We start from the raw sequence: 23,052 nt of genomic DNA, 5'->3' as shown, positions 1-23,052 counted from the left end.
GTTCGTTTTGGGAATTAGCACAAAGTAGTACATTTCCTAACCAGAAAAACCACAGTCTAGCTTCAGAAGGCGATAGGTAGCAAAGAAAAATCTCCAGCTGAAATGAGCTGGGGTCGCTTTCGCCTGCACCTTGTGAGGAAATAGTCTAGGAGACAGAGAGCAGTCACAACCAGAAGCGAGTCCAAAGCTGGTGAAGGGAGGCTCCGTGGCGGAGGCAAGCTGGAGGAGCAGCCTGTTTCGTGCTGGCTTGCCGGGAACTGTAGTTTATGGCTCACCAGTTTACGGGAAAGCTCAGCTGGACCAGACTACAACTCCCAGAAGCGTCCGGGGCTCCCAGCCAGTACGCGTGTGCGGCGCCAGGAAGGGATAGCTCCGGTCCTGATGTTGGAGCCGGTTAGCGAACCCCAGGAGTGCAGTGTGGAGCGTGAAGCGCGGGCAGTGCACGCTTGACCCGGCGCCCTGGCCAGCGCTGTCTTAGCCAGGGAGAAAGGACACTTTGCGAACAATGAGACACGAAGCTCCCATGCAGGTGGGTCTATACAAAAAGTGTGGCCTCGGGAGGAATTGAGAGAGTGCTTTCTCCCTCGCTCCATGCACAAATTGTGCCCAACCTAAAGGCAGGTCTAGGCGACCACCCGCGGGGATGCGGCTGACTTGGTCCTGGGCACAGAACTGGGGTGCTCTGGGCTCCTCAGGACTATGATTGGGGCCGTTTTGATAAGGGATAGGAATGTACATTATCTTCCTAGGATTTGCAAGGAAGATGAGTGTCTAAAACGTAAACCTGAGCAAACAAAAGTCAGAGGAACATGCAGTCTTGTATTGACATTGATTACCCCTCCAGGGTTCCTTGGTTGTGATCGCGGTTTAAACGCACGAACTTAAGGCCGGGTTGGGGGTTGCGACCTCTCTATTGGAGTCCGAATAGAGAGCATACCAATTGGTTAAGTGCGCCTTAAGAGAGGAGAAGCCAATGTTAGGGTCCGCAAAGTTCCCTTTCTTCAATTAGCGTCCTATTAGAATCAGCGGAAAATAGCGAACATGTTGGGGCTTGACTCATCCCAGTAAGATGCAAGCCCTTTATTGCTGTAAACCACACAACTGGTTTACTCCTGCGTTTCGGAGACTCTCCTCTGAGCTTTCCTGGGTGATGTGCTCATTTGTTGTACGTTCCCTGTTCCCTATTTCAGTCACATTCTTATGTTTGCTTCCTTTGACTCTGGTGCAGCGGTGCCTCTGCTTAAGCATCTTGCTTAAGTTTTGTTTTTAAGTAAGGATGAGTGATGCTTTCTTGTTTGTGTGTACAACCAGTTAACGCTAAAAATCAGCCTGTGTTCATTACCAAGCAGAGTGCTCCCATTGCATAACAGAAAGACACTTTATGAATGAGATTGAGAGGAGAATGGAACACACCATTTGGAAGGTGTTGTCTCTCTTTAGAGTCCACCTGTGCTGCCCAATCCAACAATATAAATATTTGACTTTAATTCGTGCTTAAATGTTTCAAACTATTTCCTCAAAAATTGTGCTTTAAACCTATGCTTCAGTTTACTTTTCGCTTATAGTATGGGCTGTGTATGTTAAGATATATACTAACTGGACTGTTCAGTGAAAAAAATCTGCCGAATTTAATTGTTTGTCGAAGGATTATATAATGGAAGCCCTCAAATTACTATATCAGTTATTGAAAATTTAATTTGTACCAGAGAACAGTTGCCCCATTGTGTATCTTCTGATACCTCTATTTGTGACTTAGTTTTTCATTATAGACTTGATGTGAAAAGAATCTGGATAGACAATAAAGGTACAGGCTGTTGCAATCAAGATATATTGGCTTATGATAATTTCCCATTATTGGAGGTACTGCCAGAAGCCAACTGGCTAAATTAATCATATTTGATTATAAGTAAACATTGACAGTAGACTTTGAAAGTAGATTGTTAGCATTTAATGTCAACCCCTTATATGCACTGAAGTCTTTATGTCAAAATAATTTACTAAAAAATCAACCACATTGCATCTTGATTTTTATTTTCTTATGATAATTGCTTAGGATGTCCAGAAAGGTCATTAAAATGTTACAAAGCTGTATGAAATTCCTGCCTTAAGAAATATTTTAAATATTTCTTACTAACTTTGTTGTTGTAAGCATTGTAATTCCATATTTTAGTCAAAACTTTAATGCATAATTAATATAAAAATAGGTAACAAAACTAATTTGCTTGTGGATGGAGTTATTTATGATGTATTTTATTCATTGAACTTGATTTTTGAAGTTTAAAAATTAAAATGCCCAAATGCTATCATGAAAAAATATGTACATATAAAAAACTCAAAGACTGTTTTCTGTAGTATGTTTAGTTAAAGCTCATTTATTGATTTAATTTAACAAGTAAATTGTTGTTAAGGTGACCCTTTCTCAATTACTGTTTTTCAAACATATATAATAACAGGAAGAATGCAAACTATAAACATACTTTATATATATTTTTAAGTGGCCAGTAATGTCTCAGCACCCATGCTTCTGAATCATAATCACATTTCAGATGACTTTAATATATGAAAATGCAAACAAATAGTTGTTTCTCCCCCCTCTTCCCCGATTTAAAGACTGAACCACATCATCATTTTAAATATATGCTTCTAAGTTTTTACTTAGGTTTCTGGAAATGAGTCATAAGCAAAACCTCATTCTGTAGTTTCATTATCCTAAAAGATTCTTTTCCCCATTTAAAAATAGTTCATTGATTCATATGAAACAAAATGAACTCTTTAATTCTTGATTTCCTAATTTACTTATTTTTTCTTAAATCAAAGATGCCTTTAAAAGTTATTTAATGTCCTTTAAAAAGTATTTCATGTGCCTATATAAGTAGCTTGGTGTTCTGTTCAAGACAGTTGTCTTTGATATGTGCAAATTTTCTCAAGAGTATTTCTCTCTGAGTTGACACAAAATGAGGGATAATAATTGTTGTTTTATAGTGGCTATTAAAGTAAAAACAGTAATAGTCTTTGCTGTCTATATTTCCTTTGCAATTAAGTAACCAGAAGAGCATTTGGTAAGTGTTGCAAGTCATGGGCTAGAATTTTAATGCACGAGATGGTCATTTTGTGTTTTCTCATTCAGTGCATCCATAAATACTGAGGGCCAAATGAAATGGGGATTAGCAATGCTCATGACTTCAAGGCAGGACTCTCATGAACAAATTGCCATTTGATTCAGGAGTCAGATTGAGCAAATTCCAGTTTATCTAGTGCTTTGTCTGTGCCAAGCACTGTGTCTTGCATTCAGATCTCAGTGTGTGTATTAAATATAAAACAGTCCTAGAGATCATCATTACCCTAAATACAGGCAGATAACCAGACCTTACTGAGATTGAATAACTTTCCCAACACGGTAAATTCAAAATTTTCCAGATTTCTAGAAAGACTGTGTTCTTTCCTTTATTATTTTGGGTTCCTCTAGAAGACACAAAATGGTGATGTAAAGAATAGGGGCACTATTGATATAATTTGATTCATTCATTTAGTTCAGAAGAAGAAAATTGACTCTTCTGTTTATAAAAATATCTTATGTAAGCCAAACCACATATTTGAGAAGGGCGAATATTTTAAAAATGCCTTGCTTTCTGCCTACTGGATTTGAATTTCTTGCAGATTTACTTACTCTCTTGTAGGACTAAAGTGGAATTCATTGTCTTTTTAAATGCTTCAACTTCAGTTTTGTCATCCACAAGCTTTCTAGGGTCATCTCATAAATGCAGAACCTTCTAACTAGGAAGAGTCTTCAAAGAAAAACAACTACCCAAAGCACAGAGCAGAGTGCCAAAAAAAAGTTATTTGGCTAAAAATGAGGAGACTGAAGAAAGAATATAGGTGTAGGCTGAAAATGAAGTTGAGGTGAAAAACCACGATAGATACTAAATACAGCCATACTGTATAACAAAAACAACTTACAAAGAGTCAAAGTCTAAATATCATTCATTCATTTGGCGGTGGAGGGTACATGGCATTGTTGCCTTTTATTGTTAAATTTCTAACCACATCCAGCCTCGATGATGATCACTTTATAAGAAATGGAAGTTTAGTCCTCATCACTTAAAGAAACAGAAAATTTCCATTGACATTGGAGAAAAAAGAACAACTTTCTTACTCCATTTGAGCAAATTTTCGAAGTATCCACTTTTCTGTAAAGGAAAATGGAGGATAGGGAGGGTAATTATAGTAAAAAATAAATTTCTGCAGTGTAGAAATGATTTTCCATTTTCACTTTTTCAGTCCAAGAAGTTGTGGATTTATTACTGGACATAACCACAATTTTCCTCTGCCATTCTGAGCTTATACTGGAACTGTAGACTCCTTTCCTGACCATCATATTACAAGAAGGAAATATATTTTTATGCTAAGGATTAGATTTTCCTGAGATTATTCTTATACCAAGGACACTCAATTTACTAAGCATAAACAGTTGTGCCACCTGAAAAAAAATGCTGTTTAGGTTAAAGGTTGTCCAATCATTTCCCCCATTTTTCACTCATTGATCGTGCCCAGGGGTTCTGGAGGAACCCTCTTAATAGGTCATAGTTTATTACCTTATGTACTATGATCTGTGAAGATTACATCTTTTAGATTTACCTGGAATTATATAGATTTATTTTTAGCATTTTCATTTGTTTATTTACAGTTTTGGAGCTATTTCTATACATTGAAATGTATAAATCTTAAGTGAACAATTGGACGAATTTTGTTAAGTAGATACAGCTGTGTAACACATACCACTGTAAAGATATAGAACATTTCCAATCAGCCTCCAAAATTCCTTCATTCCTTTCTTTTTCCAGTTAATCTACCAACACAGTAAAGTCTTGACTTTTTTCATTATAAATTAGTCCTGTTTATTCTAGAACTCCATATAGTTCTGTGTAACTTACAATACGAACATACTGCAGAACATACAGTATGTACTGTTGAGTCTGGCTTATTTTGCTCAGTTTAATGTGTATAGGATTCACTCATGTTGCATATATCAGTAATTCACTTTGTTTTATTGATGCATATGCTACTGTGGTGTCAATCTACTACAATTTGAAATCCATCCTCCTGTTGATGGACTTTGAAGTTTTTTCATTTGGGTCCATTATAACGAAGGCTATAAACATTATCATATTGGTCTTTTCATAATAATATGTTTTCGTTTCTCTTGGGTAAATACCTAGAAGTAGAATTGCTTGGGAAAAGCTAAGTGTATGTTTAACTTTATAAGATATAGTCAAATCTTTAGCCAAAATGGTAGTACCATTTCACATTCTCACCAGCCATGAATGAACATTGTTGTGGCTTCACATCTTCAACAGTGTGTGTGTTAGTGGCCTTTTAAATTCTGACCCCTTTAATGGGTGTTTATGGTATCTCATGATTGAATTTGCATTTTTCTGATGATCATGCTGTTCAGCATATTTTAATCTATTTAATGGCCATTTGTTAATCTTCCTTTTATTGTCTCTTTAGCTTTTTGTCCATTTTTGGGGAGGGGGATGTTGTCTTTTTATCGTTTACTGTAGGAGATCTTTATGTAGTTTTGAAACTGGTTCTTTAAATATACTAAAATTATTTTCTGCCAGTCTGTGCCTTGAATTCTCGTACTGTAATATAGTGTCTTTTGATGAGAATTTTTATTTTGATGAAATCTAGGTTATCATTATAGGTGGGATCTATATCTGGACTCTATACTTAACGACCTGTGTGTCTTAACTGTGTCCAGAGACCTTACTACATTTATTTATTATTTCTTATTCGTTTTTTTTTTAGATTCCTTAAGGATTTTTACATAAATATTTGTATCATTTGCTAATAGAGGCAGTTTACATCTTTCTTTCCAATGACCTCTTTTTTTTTTTTTTCTTTCCTGTGTCTTATTCTGCAGGCTAGGACAGCTAGTACAATGTTGAGTAGAAGTGATGGCGGACATTCTTATCTTATTCTCAATCTTGGGGGGAAAGCCTTCAATCTTTCACCATTAGTTACGAGGTTAGCTGTAATGGTTTTGTTGTTGTTGTTGTTGTTGTTTTTGGTATAGATACCCTCATCCTATAGAGGAAATTTCTTCTGATTCTTAGTTTGCTGAGAGTATTTGTTTTTAACATAAATGGGTGCTGACTTGTATCAGATACCTTTTCTGCAGTTATTGGGGTGATCACATGGTTTATTTCCTTATTCTGTTGGATTATACTGGTTGATTCTTTAAGTTAATCTGACATCCCTTAGATAAATCCCAGTTGCTCATGATGTATTGCCTTATATGCATTGCTAGATTCAGTTTGATTATATTTTGTTGAAGACTTTTGCATTTATGTTCATAATGAATATTGGTATATGATTTTTTAATGCCTTTATGGGATTATAATATTGGAATTATGCAACTTTATAAAACAAGTGAGAAGTGTTCATTTCCCTTCTGTTTTCTGAATGATTTCGGTGTATAAGATCAATATATTTTGGTCCTTAAAGTGTTTGATAAGAGTTTATCAGTGAAGCCATTGGAACCTGGAGTTTCTTTGTGGAAATTATTTTAAAACAAATTCAACTTTTTTGATATACAAATATCTCTATCATCCATCTATTCTATCCATCTGTCTAGGTATCTTTCCATCTATTTGTCTATTTATCACCTATCCATCTCCCTTTAATATATTGTGTTAGGCAGAATAGCTTCCCCCTACCACCTGCAGAGATGTCTGTGGCTTAATCCCTGGAACATATGAATAAATTATATTGCATAGAAAAAGCGCCTTTGCAGATGTAACTGATGTTATGGACTTTAAAATAAGATTAATCTGGACTCTCAGGTGGGCCCAATTAATCACCATCAGCCATTAAAAGCAGAGAATTTTCCCTTGCTGGAGTCAAAGAGACTGACAGAAAGGGAAATAAAAAATTTGAAGCATGAGGATTGTTGGCATAAAGATGAAGAAGGCTACATGTCAAGGAAATAGAGACTTCAGTCCTATAACCACAAGCAACTAAATTCTACCAACAACTTGAAAGAGCTTTGAAGTAGAATCTTCTCTAGAACCTCCAGGTAGGAATCCAGCCCAGCTGACACATTGATTTTGGCCTTGTAAGTCCTAAGCAGTGTGAGCAGAAGACTGTGTCCAGACTTCTGGCTCAGTAAATAATGATTGGATATTGTTTTAAACATCCATTATGACAGCAATAGAAAATTAATTGTATCTATATAAAATTTTCTATTTCATCTTGGGCCAGTTTTGGTAAATTATGTTTTTCACCTGATTTTTCAAATTTATTGCCATAAAATTGTTTTAAGTATTTTTCTTTACATTTCTCTAAGATCTGTAAAGATATCCTCTTTTTCATTCCTATTACTGATAATATGAATCCTCCCTCTCTCACCAGTCTTACTAGATATTTATCAATATTATCAATGTCCTCAAATAACCAACTTTTGCCTTTGTTAACTTTTCTGTTGTATATTTTATATTTTACTGACTTGGGCTTTTAAAAGCAACTGTGTTCCTTGTACTTCTTAGAAGCTTTTTGTTTATCAAGCTTCTAAGAGAAATTTAATCACTGAGTTTAAATATTTCTTTTTAAAATCTAAATATAGCATTTACAATGATGAATCTCTAAGTACTACTTTAGTTGACTCCCACAAATTTCTGAGTATAGTCTATGTTAACCCAGATACTCTTGCTTTCTTAATAGTGTTCTCGTGCACATATATAAAATAAGTATATATTCATATTTTCACTTTCAACTTATGTGTGTCTTTATGTTTAAAGTGTAAATCTTGTGGTCAGAATATAGCTGGGTCTTGCATTTCATCCAGTCTGGAAAATCTCTGCCTTTTAATTGGAATTTTTATCCATTTTTGTATGTTGCAGTTATCAATATGGTTGGATTGAAAGCTACCTTGTTGCTATTTGTTTTATTAACCTGTTTTTCTTTTGTTGTTGTCTCTCTGTTTCTTCTTTCCTGCCTTCTTTTGCTTAAATACTTTTAAATATTTTATTTTAATTCTTCTATTGGCTATTTAACTATAAATTTATGCATTTTTTAGTGTTTATTCTAAGGGTTATAATATGCCTCTTCAGCTTGCTATATAATCTACTTAGTATTGTATTACTTTCCAATAATATAATTTTATTTACCTCATTCTTTGTGAAATTGTTGTCACATATATTACATCTGCATTTGTTATAAACCCCCATCACAGTTTTATTTTAGTTTTAAACATTGATATATATATTATAATCCTTTGAATAAATGTAGAATAAAATTTTTATTTTTCCTTTATTTTTGAATAATTTTGCTGCATATAAAATTTTTGGTTGATTTTTTTTTCTTTCAGTACTTTAGGTTGTTTCAGTGTCTCCTGCCCGCCAGCAGATAATGTGAATATCTGTTCTTCGTATTACTGTAACCTGTATATAATACATCATCTTTCCTCTGTTTCCAAGATTTAATGTTTAACTTTGAATTTGAACAGTTGACTATGATGTGCCCAGAGGTAATTTTCTCTATATTTAGTCAACGTAGGGCTTTGAATTAGCTTCTGATATGTAAATTTATGCTTTTCACCAAATTTGAAGACTATTTAGCCATTATGTCTTTAACTATTTTTCCATCCCATTCCGTTCTTTTTTCTTCTGAGACTCCAATTACACATATGTTAGATTTCAGATATTGTTCCACAAATCACTGTGGCTCCATTCCTTTTTCTTTCTTTTTTTCTTCCTTTTTGTCAGTTGTACAATTTCTGTTGATTTATCTTCAAGTTCATTGACCCTCTCTTCTGCCATCTGCAGCCTTTTTTAAACCTATTGAGGAATTATTCATTTCAGATATTGTACTTTTGCTCTTAGGCTCAATGTTGGCTTTCTTTACCCTAGAAGCATGTTGTGTTGCTGTAGAAAGATAAATACACTCTCTTGAGATGAGATATTTGAGTACTAGAAGAGTCTATAATAAGACTCATTTACAGTATTGTGCAGAACCAAGAAAGCACAGTGACTTCTTATAGAAAAGCTGATGTTGAAATGTAAATAATCATATTAGTACTTTGATTATTCCTTATAGGTTTCTGGGGGAAATATTTATGTTCCCATTACAATTTCTATCATTTAATGTTTCTGTGATCATTGTTTTTGTGATGCTATATTTTTTCTTTGTGTTTTTCAAATAAAATTGTGGGCTTCATGACACTTTCAGAACTTTGGACAAGGTTCAAAATTGTAAAAATAAAATTATTTAAACAATTGCTTTATTTTGCCAATTAATATATTCCTTAACAGCTTCAACTCTGCAGAAACCAAATGCCTTTTCCAGCGGCAACATGTTTCAGATTGGTTTGAAAAGTTATGTCCCTTTTGCTGAGGTCATGAAATATTCTTCTGTCCACTAAACAGTGAAGCCATAAGGGTGAATGTTCTGGGCCTTCAGTTGCCTAATGACTGGTAAAAAGACAAGTTCGGTGGGTCCCTGATAAACTTTTCTGTAAGCTGATTGGATTGGGTTTAGCATTAGGAATTTAGCTCATACAAGCCTAAAAGAGCTTCATTTTGTGCCTACTTGGGCTCCTAACTGAGACAACCCTGAAACCATAGTCATTTTACTCCTACACGCTCAGCTTTTCATGGTCTGGGAACCCAAATCATAATGTAACTTTAAGAGGTGAAGCACTGAGCCTCTCATCATTAGTCTACCTGCTTTTAGTTGAATTATTTGTTAGTTTTCCAGAGTGACTCAGATGCACGTCTGAGTCTCATCAACTAGAGAATCTTGCTTGTCAACATGGAAGAACAATTTCTGCTAAAACGACCATAGCTTTAGGAGCCTTAAAGAGCTTTAGGAAAGCACATGTTAAGTATCACTTAGCAAGCCATAACTCCCATGTGATACACATCTGTGGTGTTTGTAATAAAAGATGGTTTTTCTTTTGAATGTTTGATTCACTGAACACCTGTCTGAGTAGTAGGACTGATGAAAAGGGACAATGGAAACCCAGCACACCTGTACATGTGAATGCTGTTTTGTAAGTGTGCTTGGGCTAGCTTGTTCTGTGTATAAATAATAGTAGCAGTAGCTTTTGAATGAAAAGCAGGGATGATTATAACTAGAAAAGTGGCGCTGTAGATCATTTCAATTGCACAGTCTGGATACTACACAACTAAGTAGACTGCTAACCCACCAGGTTCCTCCAGAATGGTCCAGGTTGCCCCTTTGTCTCATAAATGCGTGGACCACGTGGTGTTTGCTCCTATATCTGACCTACCTGGATGAATGGAATAAGGGAAGAGAAATGTTGAGATTTGAAGTAATCCATAGCAAATCCCTGGAGGCATTTTTCAAGGACTTAAATGTTTAAAACTAACATTAAACTATTTTAAAATGTTTAATCATGAAATTTTGAGGGGAAACACATATTAAGATTAAAATTTAGTTTTTTTGTCCCCCAGTGGGGATTGTTAGAGTATTTTAGTATGTGTTTTTAAGAGAGGCTTCCCCTTATACCACTGGGTATTCTTTCTTCTCAAGAAGAGATATTCTTGCAAGAGATTTTCTTCATTTTGTGGTTTCAGTTTGGACACTGGCCTCCTGTCACTGTCGGGTGCTTTCTTATGCAGTGGAGGAAAGTAAAGTCTTACTGTGTGTTATCTGTAAAAATGACTGATGAGGAAAGTCAAGGCTACGTTCCACAGAGCTGAACAGAGCAGAGCTGCATGTGCTCTAAGAACAGGATTACTACCTCCTATGAGGCTGTGCCTCCGCAGAGCCTGGCAGGGAGCTCACAGTCAGTTGTATCACTGGCCCTCAGAACGTTCTGGCTCCTACCAGGGCAGAGATAATTAACACATTTCTCAGAATTCAGCTTGTTGGAGCAGGCTGGGCATTCTAGGGTAGAGACCCTCTCTGCAGAGTCAACATTATGGGGAGAATGCTAGGATCCTGTTTCTACATCCCATGGATCTGGACCTACCTGTCGGGTTCCTCCCTCTCCTCTTACATACATCACTGAGGACATGACAGCGGACACCTGCCCTGGCTTCCATGTGGGCACTGGTCAGTCCAAATCTGACTGACTAAAAGAATCACATGGGGTGATTTAAAAAATTAGATACCTGGTCCCACCTTAAATATTTTAATTTTGCATGTCCCAGGCTTAGAAATCTTGAATCTAGTGAAGATTTAATTTTGTGTTCTTGAATAGAAATATATCCAACTCTAGAGAGCAGGTATTTGAGAACACAATGTCTGGTATTTCTTGCTACCAAGAAATGATGAGAAAGTGCATATATATTTTATCCATATCCAGGAGAAAAGATTTAAAGGAGTCTTTACATCTTGCTAAGAGGGAGGCCCTTTCATTTTTATAAATTGGCATCTGCATATAGGATGTATGAATGTCCAGAATGTTTGATGACTTTTTTATTTTTAAACTTCATTTTGTTCTAAAGAAATTGTATGTGGGAAAGATGGCTGCTTGGCTCTGCAAGGTCAAGAAGAGACGCAGGGACTTGGATTTTCAACCAGTCTTCTTGTTTATATGCCCTTGACATACCTGATATGACCAGCCATCGCAGCTTGCTGGTCTTAACACTGAAAGTTCTGCTGGGTACCACAAAACCCCTCAGTCCCGGCAGATCAGGAGAGCCACACCCTACAATCAAGACACATGTTGTCTCCAGTCCTAAGGCCATTCCAGACTCTGCAGGGTGTGGCTCTTGGGGAACTTCGCTAGCAGGCCTAGGGTTTCTTTCTCTCTAGTCTTGCTCTTCCAAATCCCAAGCTTTTGTTGACCTTACTTCTCTTTGTCTGCATGGAATTTTACTTTTGTGAATACCTTTGGCCATTATTTTAGAGAGGTTTTGACAAATGATGGAATAACCATCATGTATGCAAGATACAATTGATTGATTGTGGACTTAAAAATTTTTTTTATTTCTATTAAGATAGAATTGACATATTACTTTGTGTAAGTCTAAAGTGTACAGCATTTTGATTTGATACATTTTTATATTATAATATGGTCACCACCGTTGTTTTATGTTAGCTAACATCTGTCACCTCACATAATTATCATTTCTTTTACATGGTGGGAGCAGTTAAGATCTAGTCTCTTAGAGACTTTGAAGTTTATAATATGGTATTGTTGTCTATGATGATACTGTGGACTTGGATGATTTACCAAATTCCATATTAGAAATTAGGTTAAACTTCACCTAAAACCAACTCCAAGGCCCCGTAAGAGGACAATTTCCCCATAGTTACTGTGAGTTAGTTCCTGGAACTCCCTTTCTTGTGATTTTTTTTTTAAAGCCATTTATTACTTGGATTTTGTCCCTTATTAGCCCTCTCCCAATTTGCACGAAAGTCCAGTCACACCCAAAGCTTTCATGAGTTTAGTAACTGTCCAGAAGTTACTGGGTGGCAGGCAGTGTCATAGAACAGGTCACATCACAGGGTATATGACCGTTGGCCACATTCCTCTCCCCATAGCCTCTCCGGATCACAAAAGACTTCTGTCTGCACACCAGTCTCTCAGGGTCTCAGGTTCTGTCCCGAGAGTTGTTTTGATGAATGCTCTTTGCTCTGTATCATAATTTTTGAAATGAGAGAGTAAATATAAAGTGCTTATTTTGGTAATTGTGAAACTGCAGAGTGGAAGTATTGGGTATCAAAACCCCTTGCCCTTTAAAGTGAGGAAATGAGAGGGAGTGTGTCCTGTAAGATCAACCATTTCCGTTTCAGAGAGTTGCACCTGCGGGAGTGGGGAGGAAAGTGGGTGGCTTGTGCATCACTGCAGTGCGGCGAGAGGGACAGCAAAGGTGCCGATGGATGCTTTATTCAAGGGCTTAACACGTGCCGGTGATTTTACTTTCATGACCTCACTATTGTTCCTATTTTCTAGATGAGAAAGTTGAGGCTTAGACTAGTTAAAAACAAAACAAAAACCTTCCCCAAGTTTACACAACTGGTAGACTTAGGATTCCTTCTCAGCCTGCCTGGCCACAGATCATGTGCTCTTTACCTGTATTCGCATCACACCAAGAATGTGAAATGCTCTTTTGCACAGATATGTCTGCTGCACATAATTTCAGAGCTGGTAGAAAAGAAGTGGAGGGTGTTTCCCTACCTCTCTTCACGCTGTGGTTGTAAAACCTGGATTACCAGCAGCTCGGTGCTCACCACCACCCCAGGATGGCACTCGCGACCCTCTGGTGTCAGCATCCACAAGGATGTGCAGAGCTGTTGGGCAAGGCTCTGCTTCACTGCAGCTGTCAGGATCACATCCCTGGAGTTTGGCGAGCTCTGTGGTCTGCTTCGTGGCAGACCTTGCTCACACTCGTCTCTCTGTGGTCTGGGTGGCCCCTTCCCCACAGCCCCGTACAGGCCCTCCCTTGCTGGGAACCCTCTGTAACCACACCAGGAGTGAACTATAGTGTGGGCTGAGAACACTGGTCTTTGATACTAATAGAAACCATTTTTACATCATTTAATAAACTTTATTTCCTTCTTCTTGACACGGTAACAAACATCTGTAGATTTCAAAGGAGATGCAAAAATGATTATAATGAATTTTAAAATATATCAAATTTAGGTCATGCCTCTCTTCAACAAAGGAATGGAGTTTTTCCTAGAAGCAGAGAGAAGAAGGACCCTTTCCTCGTCCAGTATTCTCTGTGATTGAAGGCTGAGACTTGCTAGTTTGGTGAAGGCAAGAATGAATTAGCTGGGCCTTCGTGTCTGTCATTCTTGAAGAATCCATTTGGTCCAGGTCACGAGGGTGTAGTCACTACCCAGACTGAGGGAAGTCAGGATAAACTGTTGAAAATTAAGGACCCCTCTAACTTTAGCTTCCTCTCAGATATTCTTAATTTCATCTTTAAAATGGAGATAATGGCTTTGTGTTTCCTGTCCAGTATGGAGGGAGCTTGGAAGTGGTCACTCCCATCCTCACACAAGAAAAAAAGCTGAGCAGACTGAAAATTAATAACTCCTTTTAGATTCATCAGAGAATCGAGGCCATGGGGAAGACTACTGCCCCCTAGATTGGAGAGACAGGCAGGTGGATACAGAGAATCACACTTTACTGGCATAGAAAGCTCCAGGGAGATCAGTACTAGGGTAGGAAAAGCTAAATGTAATTGATGAAGAAAATCTAGACTGAAATTGATGAATTGCTGGAGGCTCAGTGTGGACAAGTCTAAGAGCTAAAAACTCCAGGAGGTCCAGTTTTAGAGGGGGGTGTCTCAGAGTTTTATGAATTTTACCTTCAGGAGCTGATCAAGTTCTCGCAGTGAAGGTTGAAAAAGAATCCCCTCATGCTTCCGGTCAGGGGAGGAGGATGGGAGATAGGAAGGTAGGGGTGGGGAGGGGGAGACAGCCATTTGGAAATGCACTCAGCATTCTGTTCCTTTAACCTGGGGTGGGGCTAATAGTTAGATTCTGATTTCTGGGGACAAGGAAAGGATGCAGCATGATGATGTATGTAAAAGCACAGGGGACAGCGCTGGCAAGAGCTGTTGGTGCAGTTATTTTACAGTCTCCCTGTGCATCATCTGAGCATTATCCACGTGCACTGAAGAAGCTGTGCGTGCGGTGGGGTCCAGAGGCAGACTGCAAGGAGTTCTGTGAAACTGAGCTGGAGGAAAACCTTAAAACCTACAGCAACTAGCATCTTGGAAGTATTACCATAATTTGGCATACCATCACACACATTCTCTGGCGAGTCCCATGAAATAGTAATTCATTCCCTGCTAACATGAAAAAAAAAAAAAAAAGAGAGAGAGAGACAAAGATGATTTCCAAATGCTGCCCTACTTTCCCAGGTCTTTCCTCCAGAAGCCAGGTTTAAGTTTTCTAGTGCCCTGACTGCTTCCACTTCCCTGGACAGCATCCTTTCAGCTCAATGGTGATGTGTCCACAGTGACACAAGTGGTATTTATTGCTTCTCAGCTGGCTCTTTCCAGAACAAATGGTAGCAGACATGCAGAGTAATTGCTAGCTGGAGACCACAAAGAGCATCACAATGTCAGTCCATTCTGAGAGACAAACAGGGGAGTCAGGTGAACTGCACAGATGAAACCTTCACCAGGAGAAACCACTGGGGGCCAGATGACAGGTGTTTGGAATTCCTATCTTTTAATATTGTCTTTCTTGTCATTAAAATTTTGTCTTTACTTTGGAGCTCTCAGGAATAATTCTTATTACCATTTTCTTTTCTTTTCCCCTAGGTATCAACAATTGAGATTTGAAACTACTTTATGTATTTCCACACTTCCCATATGTATGCCCCATCCTTACTTTTACCCTTCCAATTTCAAAGAATTGCATTTTGTTTTCTGGATTATTTACCCTCGTTCTTCTTCCCACTGTCCCTCGGGCAATAGTTATCAGTAGTAGTAGATGGAACATAATACATTTAAAATGACTTTGTTTTTCTCATCAGATCCACAGAATGGCTCAGTGTAGGGCAGATTCTCAAGTGCCCAAGGGAATTCCTGAAAATAATTTGCTTTTCCCATTTATTTTGAAAAACTAATGTCAAAAATTCTGAAGTAGGCTATGGCTGCATGTGTTAGTCAAAGGTAATCAACTTGGCCCCTGGTCAGTAAGACTTCTGGGGAAACTAGAATTGAAATTAAAAATGACACATCAATTAAATCTATGATCTGTTCACCTACTAACCAGGGCATCCCTAGAGGGACAACATCATGTCTTCACAAGGCACCAACTCCCAGGGTTAAGGATTTGCTTCAAACTTGTCAGATTCCTTAATGACATATTGTAGAGGTTTCATACATAGATTTATATATTCAGCAGTGGAAAAAGTTCTCTGTTACCTGTCTACAAATGCTTAGCATTTTGATCAGTATCTCAAATGAGTATGTAAAATGCATACTGATCAAATTTAGGAGTGACACAAATCTGGAAGGGATAACTGTTATTTTTGATGAAAGGACAAAATGATCAGAACAGTCTGGAATTGTAAATCACAACAAACAAAAGGAAATGTAGTAAGGTACATATGAAGGCAGACACTTCCATTAAAAAAATAAATTGCCCAAGCATAGGATCGGGAGAGGGGAGACCTATGTTTATAACAGCAAATGTGAAAAACGTGCTGAGCATTTGAGGAGACTTTCTTGTTGTGCTGAGTGTGGTAAGAGTCTCATTTTACTCTGTGTTGACCAGATAAAAATCTGGAGTATTGTGACCAATTGTGGGAGCCACACATGGGACTTGGGCATCTGGAGAGATGTCAGTTTCAATCTAGAAGATGTGTAGGGGTTTTTGGATGGGTCTGGTGTGCAGAGAGGGATTAAAGTAGTTGAGATCACCCAAGCAGGAGGAGATAAATCTTATGGTGCTGTGATTGGTTCCTTCGGACACCGGAAGTTCTTTCAGATGGAGAGGAATCGACTCTCAGTTCATGAGGCAGAATCTACGTCACCATGGCAGAAGCCACAGGGAGGTAGATTTTAACTCAGATCTAGGGAAGAAATATAACAACTGCAGTTGTTCAGCCATGAATTAGGTGCTTCACAGCCTAGCTGTCTCACTCAGGTGAAGGGCCAGGCAAGAATACCACCCTGATTCTGAGGTGCTGGCAAGGGGACACGTGGGATAAGTGGGAAGCTGGGCTACACTGAAGGGTCTTTCCAACCCTCTGTTTCTTTTTTAATTAATTCAAGATTAATGTAATTTAAAGAGAGATCTTTTATATATCTTACAAAATCCAGTTTGTTCTCTGAGAAGTGCCTTCATGCTTCTGTTTTTATATTTTCCCATGAAAATTTTGGAAATGGTCACATGACTTAGAATTTAGAATTGTTATTAAATTTACACTGCGACTATCTCTATGACCCTTTGACATTCATATGCTGTCAGATTGCTTCACTTCTGATCGCAGTGCGATTAGGGCAGTCAGCTTCTCCATTCTGTGAGACAGGATTTATTTCATTATTCCAAAGTTTAATGATATGTGTACACATTCTTAATGCACATCTTTGGGGCTCTCTGTGAATCTTATTGGAGATATAAATCAGGAAATAGTAAAAATAAAAGCATAAACAACTACATGCACCATCTTTAAGGACAGCAAGTTAGTAAACTGTTCTAATGAATCCTTTGGGGAACCTGGCCACATACAGCCACCTGCCTCATCCTCCCTCATCCTACATACCCTCTGGGCTTCCACCACTGTTGCTGCCAATGCAGCTGGTATAATCCATCCTTAAAATAGAACCTCTTCTATTTCTCATGCTGGACAAAAACCCAGTATGGTTTCCTCTACCTAAATCTCTGCAATTCCATTTAAAAAGTCTATTTTAGTGACAATGTCTATATTTCTGCAGGTTTCAGAATCAGTCTAATTCTGAAATAAGACTTAGGGTTGATAGCAGCTGTCTTTATCACATTTTCTTTCAGGGCAGCCTAGAAATCCACAGGCCTCAGTTGGAATCCCACCTCAGGGTCATGGGAGGCCATCAGGCTGAGAAAACGAGCAACTCTAGGAAATTTATAGTCTATTTTCTGACTGTGGTTTAACAGAACATACATAATCCAGAACCTACAATCTGGGCTGGTTCATACAAAAGATGGTAAAAAGATCATCTTCACAAAGGCCATTTGCAGGACTGGTTGAACTTAGCACCTCCATAAGGGGGAGGCGTTCATTGGTGATAGGCTTATGTCTGCAGGAGTAACAAACGAAAACAGTGACCTGGCTCTAAGGGGTGTCAGGAGTCATAGGGCAAGACATCATTGTTCAAACTGAGAGTCAAAAATCATCATCCTCTTTTTGTCCTTGGTGGGCTGCTTGTGTTGGGGGAAGTTCACCTTAATGTGTGGACTCCTGGGTCAGAAAGGAAAATGATATATCTGCCTGTTTTATTGGCTGAGTTTTGCCCAGTGGCAAACCATCATTCTGAGTTGTATTAAGTGAAGACAGCAATGTGGTTACGTGGGCTTAAAAAGAGAAATGCTGAGGCTTATATTTACTGAGCAAGTATGAAATGCAATCAGAATTAGTATTGCTTCTAAATTTCATAATATATGCAAGTTTTCTTTTTGTCTTTATTCTTGTTCATATAATTGTGTTCTCCTGCTGGCAGTAAGCATTTGTAGAAAGGGAATGTGTTATCGCACCATCTCCGTTTTTCCTTTTCCCTCAGTTGTCTTACACACACACACACTCTCTCTCTCTCTCTCTCTCTCTCTCTCTCTCTCTCTCACACACACACACACACACATACCTGACTTGAGCAACCAGTGTTGTCTTAGATGAGACTGAATACTGTAGACTGTTTCTAGCATCCCACTATCTTCTGGGGCTTTTCTCTTTGCCATATCCCCAAGAGAAAGATGTAATTATTAATCAGACTTTATGGGAAGTGAAAAAAGACCGTCTAGCCTAGCACTGAGCAGTAGAACTTTCTGCATTTATGACAGTGCCCTGAACCAGTGTGGTCCAGTGCAGTAGCCACTGGCCCCATGTGGGTGTTGTGTACTTGAAATGTGGCTAGTTTGACTGAGGAACTGAATTTCAAATTTTATTAAATTTAAATATAAACAGGCATATGTGACTAGTTGGCTACTGTACTGGACAGCACAGCAATTGTTGAAGAATTCATAGCATCAGAAAGGGTGATGGGAGGAGTAGGAATAACTAGTGGTAGAGCACATGCTTAGCATGCACGAGGTCCTGGGTTCAGTCCCCAGTGCCTCCGTTATAAAAAAGAAAAAGAAGAAGTGATAGAGTAAATGCACTAATCAGTGGGAGTCATCATTCTAACTGCCTCTTTTCAATATGGAGCCAAATGGTACTTAGAGTAATGCAGCAGTGTTTTTGATAGATGTTAAAATGATCACCAAAAATATGAGAAAAAATCCCCTACAGCATTCATATTTAATAATAAGGATTATTCTCTATTCTATGCTAGGTGCTTTACATAATCCTGTACAGATATATCATCTATTATTTTCACAAGTGTTCTGAGTTAGATAATGATTTTTTTCCATTTTATGCAGGAGAGGAAACCAAGGTCCACCAGTTTAAAATAATGAACCCAAGGTCATACAGGCAGCAAGTGGTGGAGTCGAGGTTTGAACCCAGGTAGGGTTCTGCATTGATGGATCTCACAATGAGTATTTCCCACACTGTCTTTAGAGCACTTGTATTTATCACCCTGGTCCTCACTGGGAAATGGGTTGAGGGGGTGGGTACACTAAGGAATGAGCCCTGGCACGACACTGCCAGATTTGAATCCTGCCTCTGCTACTAACCAAGTGTGTGAAATTGAGCAAATTTCTTAGTACCTGGGAGCCTCAATTTTCTCCTTTGATATGGAAATGATAAAGGTACCCACCTCATAGGGTTGTGGTGAGGGTTAAGTTAACAGTTCCTGGCACCTTGTTTGAACCATATGTATTTGTCATCACCATTATTTTCAATTTGAAAGATTGTCACATGTGTTAGAATGTTGATTTAATGTGGTGTTAATAGATGGACTAGAGCTATGCTTTGGGTGCACTTCCCCAGAAAATAAGAGACTCCAATAATTCAGATAATTCAGGGAGAAACACCCTGCTGTTCAGCCACTTTGATTTTCCCATCACTGGAATTACAAAGTTTCAGAGTGCACACGCCGCGGCTAGCTCCTTATATCTTTGCTTTTCATGTTCTGTCTCCCTTGGTGTCTTTGATTCGTTCTGAATGCTGAGCAGTGACAAACACCAACACAGCTGGAAAGAGCTGTAAGATTTGCTCTTCTGTCTTCCAGCGGGGAATTATTGCCATGGATACCAGCATCAGAGGAAGACTGGGGAGCTCTCTCAACGTGTCTCCTGAGCGGTCTGACATCTGTTTCTGGCAAGGCCAATAATGAGCATGCCGCTAGCTTCGTATCAAATGGGAGACTGAGCCACACCTCTTTTGTTTTTCACCACAGATGGCCTCCGCCCAGGATGCCAGGTATGGCCAGAAGGACTCCTCTGATCAGAACTTTGACTACATGTTCAAACTGCTCATCATTGGCAATAGCAGTGTGGGGAAAACATCTTTCCTCTTCCGTTACGCCGATGACTCCTTTACATCTGCATTCGTTAGCACCGTTGGGATCGATTTCAAAGTGAAAACTGTATTCAAAAATGAAAAGAGAATCAAGCTTCAGATTTGGGTAAGTGACTTTGAACTGACTGTTCTTCAGTCTAGGCTGAACATGTAAATGTGAAGGGTAACATTTTCTTCCTTATTCTGCCCCATGGGATCCGTAAGCCTCTGTTTCCAGATTCTTTGACACAGAACATTCTGTTTCAAAGGCTGTGGAGGGATGCCTCTTTGAGATATGGAGATTGAATTAGGCCTTGTCATTTGATGCCCCTAAGAGTCGTCAGAAGGAAGAAAATCCGAATGTCTGTTTGTCGTGGTAGCAAGAACACTCAACAGAAAGTCTGGCTCTTCAATGGTTGATGTGACCTGGAACATGTCTCTGAGTCCTTCTCTGACATTTCTAATCCACAAAATAGGCAAAGTGAATCTAGCCTTTTTTTAAGTCCCAGGAAGCAGCCTGCCCCGGGCATTTTTAAAAAGAAGGTAAACCACCAAATATAGAGAAACCTTAGGTTTCATCCCTTCATACGGCCCCAGATAAAATTTGAAAAGGGTCTGTTTAATCTTCACTTTGTGATTTCAGTTCTGCAAGTTATGTTTATCCACACAGTCAAATAAAAGGAAACAAATGAAATAAAATACTGATTTTAAACAGGATTTTCCCTAAGCAGAAGGCTCTTTAGTAAGTTTTGAGACCATGTGGCTAGCTTTCTGCCTCTCCCCACCCTCTGCAGGAGATCAGAGATTCCTTAAACGGTTGGGGTAAATTTAGGAGACTAGCAAGTGAAAAACAGAGGGAAAAATGTGTGTGGGTAGCAGGTTCAAGGTGATATAAGAGATGAAGTAACCAAAAAATTGGTTATCCCAGGAGAGAATTATGTAATCAGCATTTTTTTGTACATCGTATAGTGAGTGGGTATAATGGTAGAAGTTTTTACAGTTGGTTTGGCCCCCTTTTCCTGTTCATTTGTACCTCTGCCACTCAAGTTGATTTAAGCTATAAACAGGCATTTGCCAAGAGGTGAGGTTTTACCTTCTGAGATGATTCTGATACCTACTGCCATGTGGTGCTGGCGCCAGGGTTGATCTGTAAGACTGATGATAAGCCTGCCTCCTCAAATATGGAAAGTTGAAAGACAGACAACTCTCAGAGTAAAGCATTTAACCTTTCTTTTTTTTTTTTTTTAAATAAAAGAGCACTTCATCAAGATACCCATATAAATATACCAGATGCCCTTTAAATATCTTCAAGCTCCTAGGTGTAAAATTTAAAGATGCAGGTTATATACACAGATAGGTATCCTCTTAGGTAATTTACCATAGATTATTACTGATTCTTCAGCCTTCCAAGTCTAATGACAGCTCAAGGTAAGAACTTGGAAAAGTAGGGCCATTCCCCTTCACTGCTCTTTTTTTGTTGGGAGGGAACCTCTTTAGAAACACACAGCCCTGTTTTAGAAAGAGCTGTGTTTATTGTTCATTTTCTCCCAATTGTCATATCGGGATAACTTTTGTATTCAGGCTTAAGAAAGGTCCCTTAACTCTCAGGGGCTTTGACAAATTGAAAATTAAATTAACTTGGTAACTACGCATCTCTTAACTCAATGACCGTGGTCTTTCTGCTAATTTCAAAGAACTGTCGTTCCTCTGGCTGACAGCTCCTGGTTTCTGCCCCTCCCTGCTTTATGGGATGTTTAAAGATGGTTGTTGTGATCATTTAGGTAAATCATCGTGCATAAATTCAATCCTATAATCTCTGGCAGTTTCTCAATGTAGGTTTTTGAAATGCTTTATAGAGGTACACAATCATCTTTCCTTAATATAAAATAGCTATAGTTCAAATAATATCCTTTTTTTGAGAATTCTATTCTCATACTTGGAAAAATATTTTCTCAAAACACTCAGTGCTAGTACCAGGCCAGAGCTAACTCCTGAACTTTTCTTGGACACTGAAGTCAAGCTGCTTCTGTCCAGGTCTTATTTCTGCATGAAAGTTTCTCTTCTCTGAGCCAAGCAAAGCCCAGCTCAGGTCTCTGAGCTGCTTCTATTCTAATACCTCCTCATGCTTCTCAGTTTCTGTAACTTCCCCCAGAAGCCTCTGACGTACAAAGCTGTTCAAATTTGTCTCCAATCTTCCATGACCCACCATTTCCCCAAAACCTCCAACTCCTTTCGTGCCCCAGTCCAGCCCGGGGCCTCATTCCAGGGCTTTCACTCTGCCATTCTGGGGACACCCACATTCCCTTCAGGGGCCAGCCACCCGGGACCCCTTCATCCAGCCCTCTCCTGAGTCACAGTGGCACTCTGATGGCCACTGTCCTCTTTGCCAGCAAAACAATCTTATTTCTTCCTCTCAGAGACGTTGGGAACTCCTAATGCACCTATGATTCTAGGAGTGTGAAAATGGATTTTTCACTACCATGTCCCAACTGGCCTTCTAGAGTGTGAACCATTCAGAAGCAGTGCTATACAAAGATTTGGTGCTCACTGGACTTGTGATATAGTTGGAAAAAGAAATGAATACTCATGGGTAACTATGTACTTCTATAAGCAAATACCAGGTTGTATAAATATTATCCGTAGCTAGCGTTTATTGAGCACAAACCTATGCCAGGCATGATCTGTGCTTTATCGCTAATTCCCACAGCAACCCAACTTCGTATTTGTTATTATTCCTATTTTATCCAAGAAACCTGAAGATGGGACAAATGAAATTACTTGTTCAGGATTATACATGGTGAGAGGCTGGTTCTGGGCCAGGTCTATCAGATTTTAGTACATTGGCTTGTTCTCTGTCACCATGCTGCCCTAATTAACAAGTCTTCTTGAATGGGGTGCTGGTTTTGTGAAAATGACTATCTTAGACAACATATCCTGGGATGCTGAAGAGGATGGTTTTGAAAGAGTCTAACCATCTC

The 23,052-nt window shown here is 38.7% G+C and overlaps 1 protein-coding gene across 1 annotated transcript in view; it reads left to right on the top strand.

The window, feature by feature from the left end:
* Window positions 1-360: 360 nt before the first annotated feature.
* RAB3C (RAB3C, member RAS oncogene family) overlaps window positions 361-23,052 on the top strand; it is a 254,845-nt gene continuing 232,153 nt past the window's right edge. The window contains exons 1-2 of the mRNA XM_006206025.4: window positions 361-529; window positions 19,974-20,201. Coding sequence (XP_006206087.1) covers window positions 506-529; window positions 19,974-20,201 — 252 coding nt within the window. The 5' untranslated portion in view covers window positions 361-505. The remainder of the gene's footprint in view (window positions 530-19,973; window positions 20,202-23,052) is intronic.

Source organism: Vicugna pacos, chromosome 3 (assembly GCF_048564905.1).
Source record: "Vicugna pacos chromosome 3, VicPac4, whole genome shotgun sequence".
Classification (NCBI taxonomy): Eukaryota; Metazoa; Chordata; class Mammalia; order Artiodactyla; family Camelidae; genus Vicugna; species Vicugna pacos.
The sequence above is the reverse complement of the archived record's forward strand: the minus strand, read 5'-3'. Positions and strand labels throughout refer to the sequence as shown.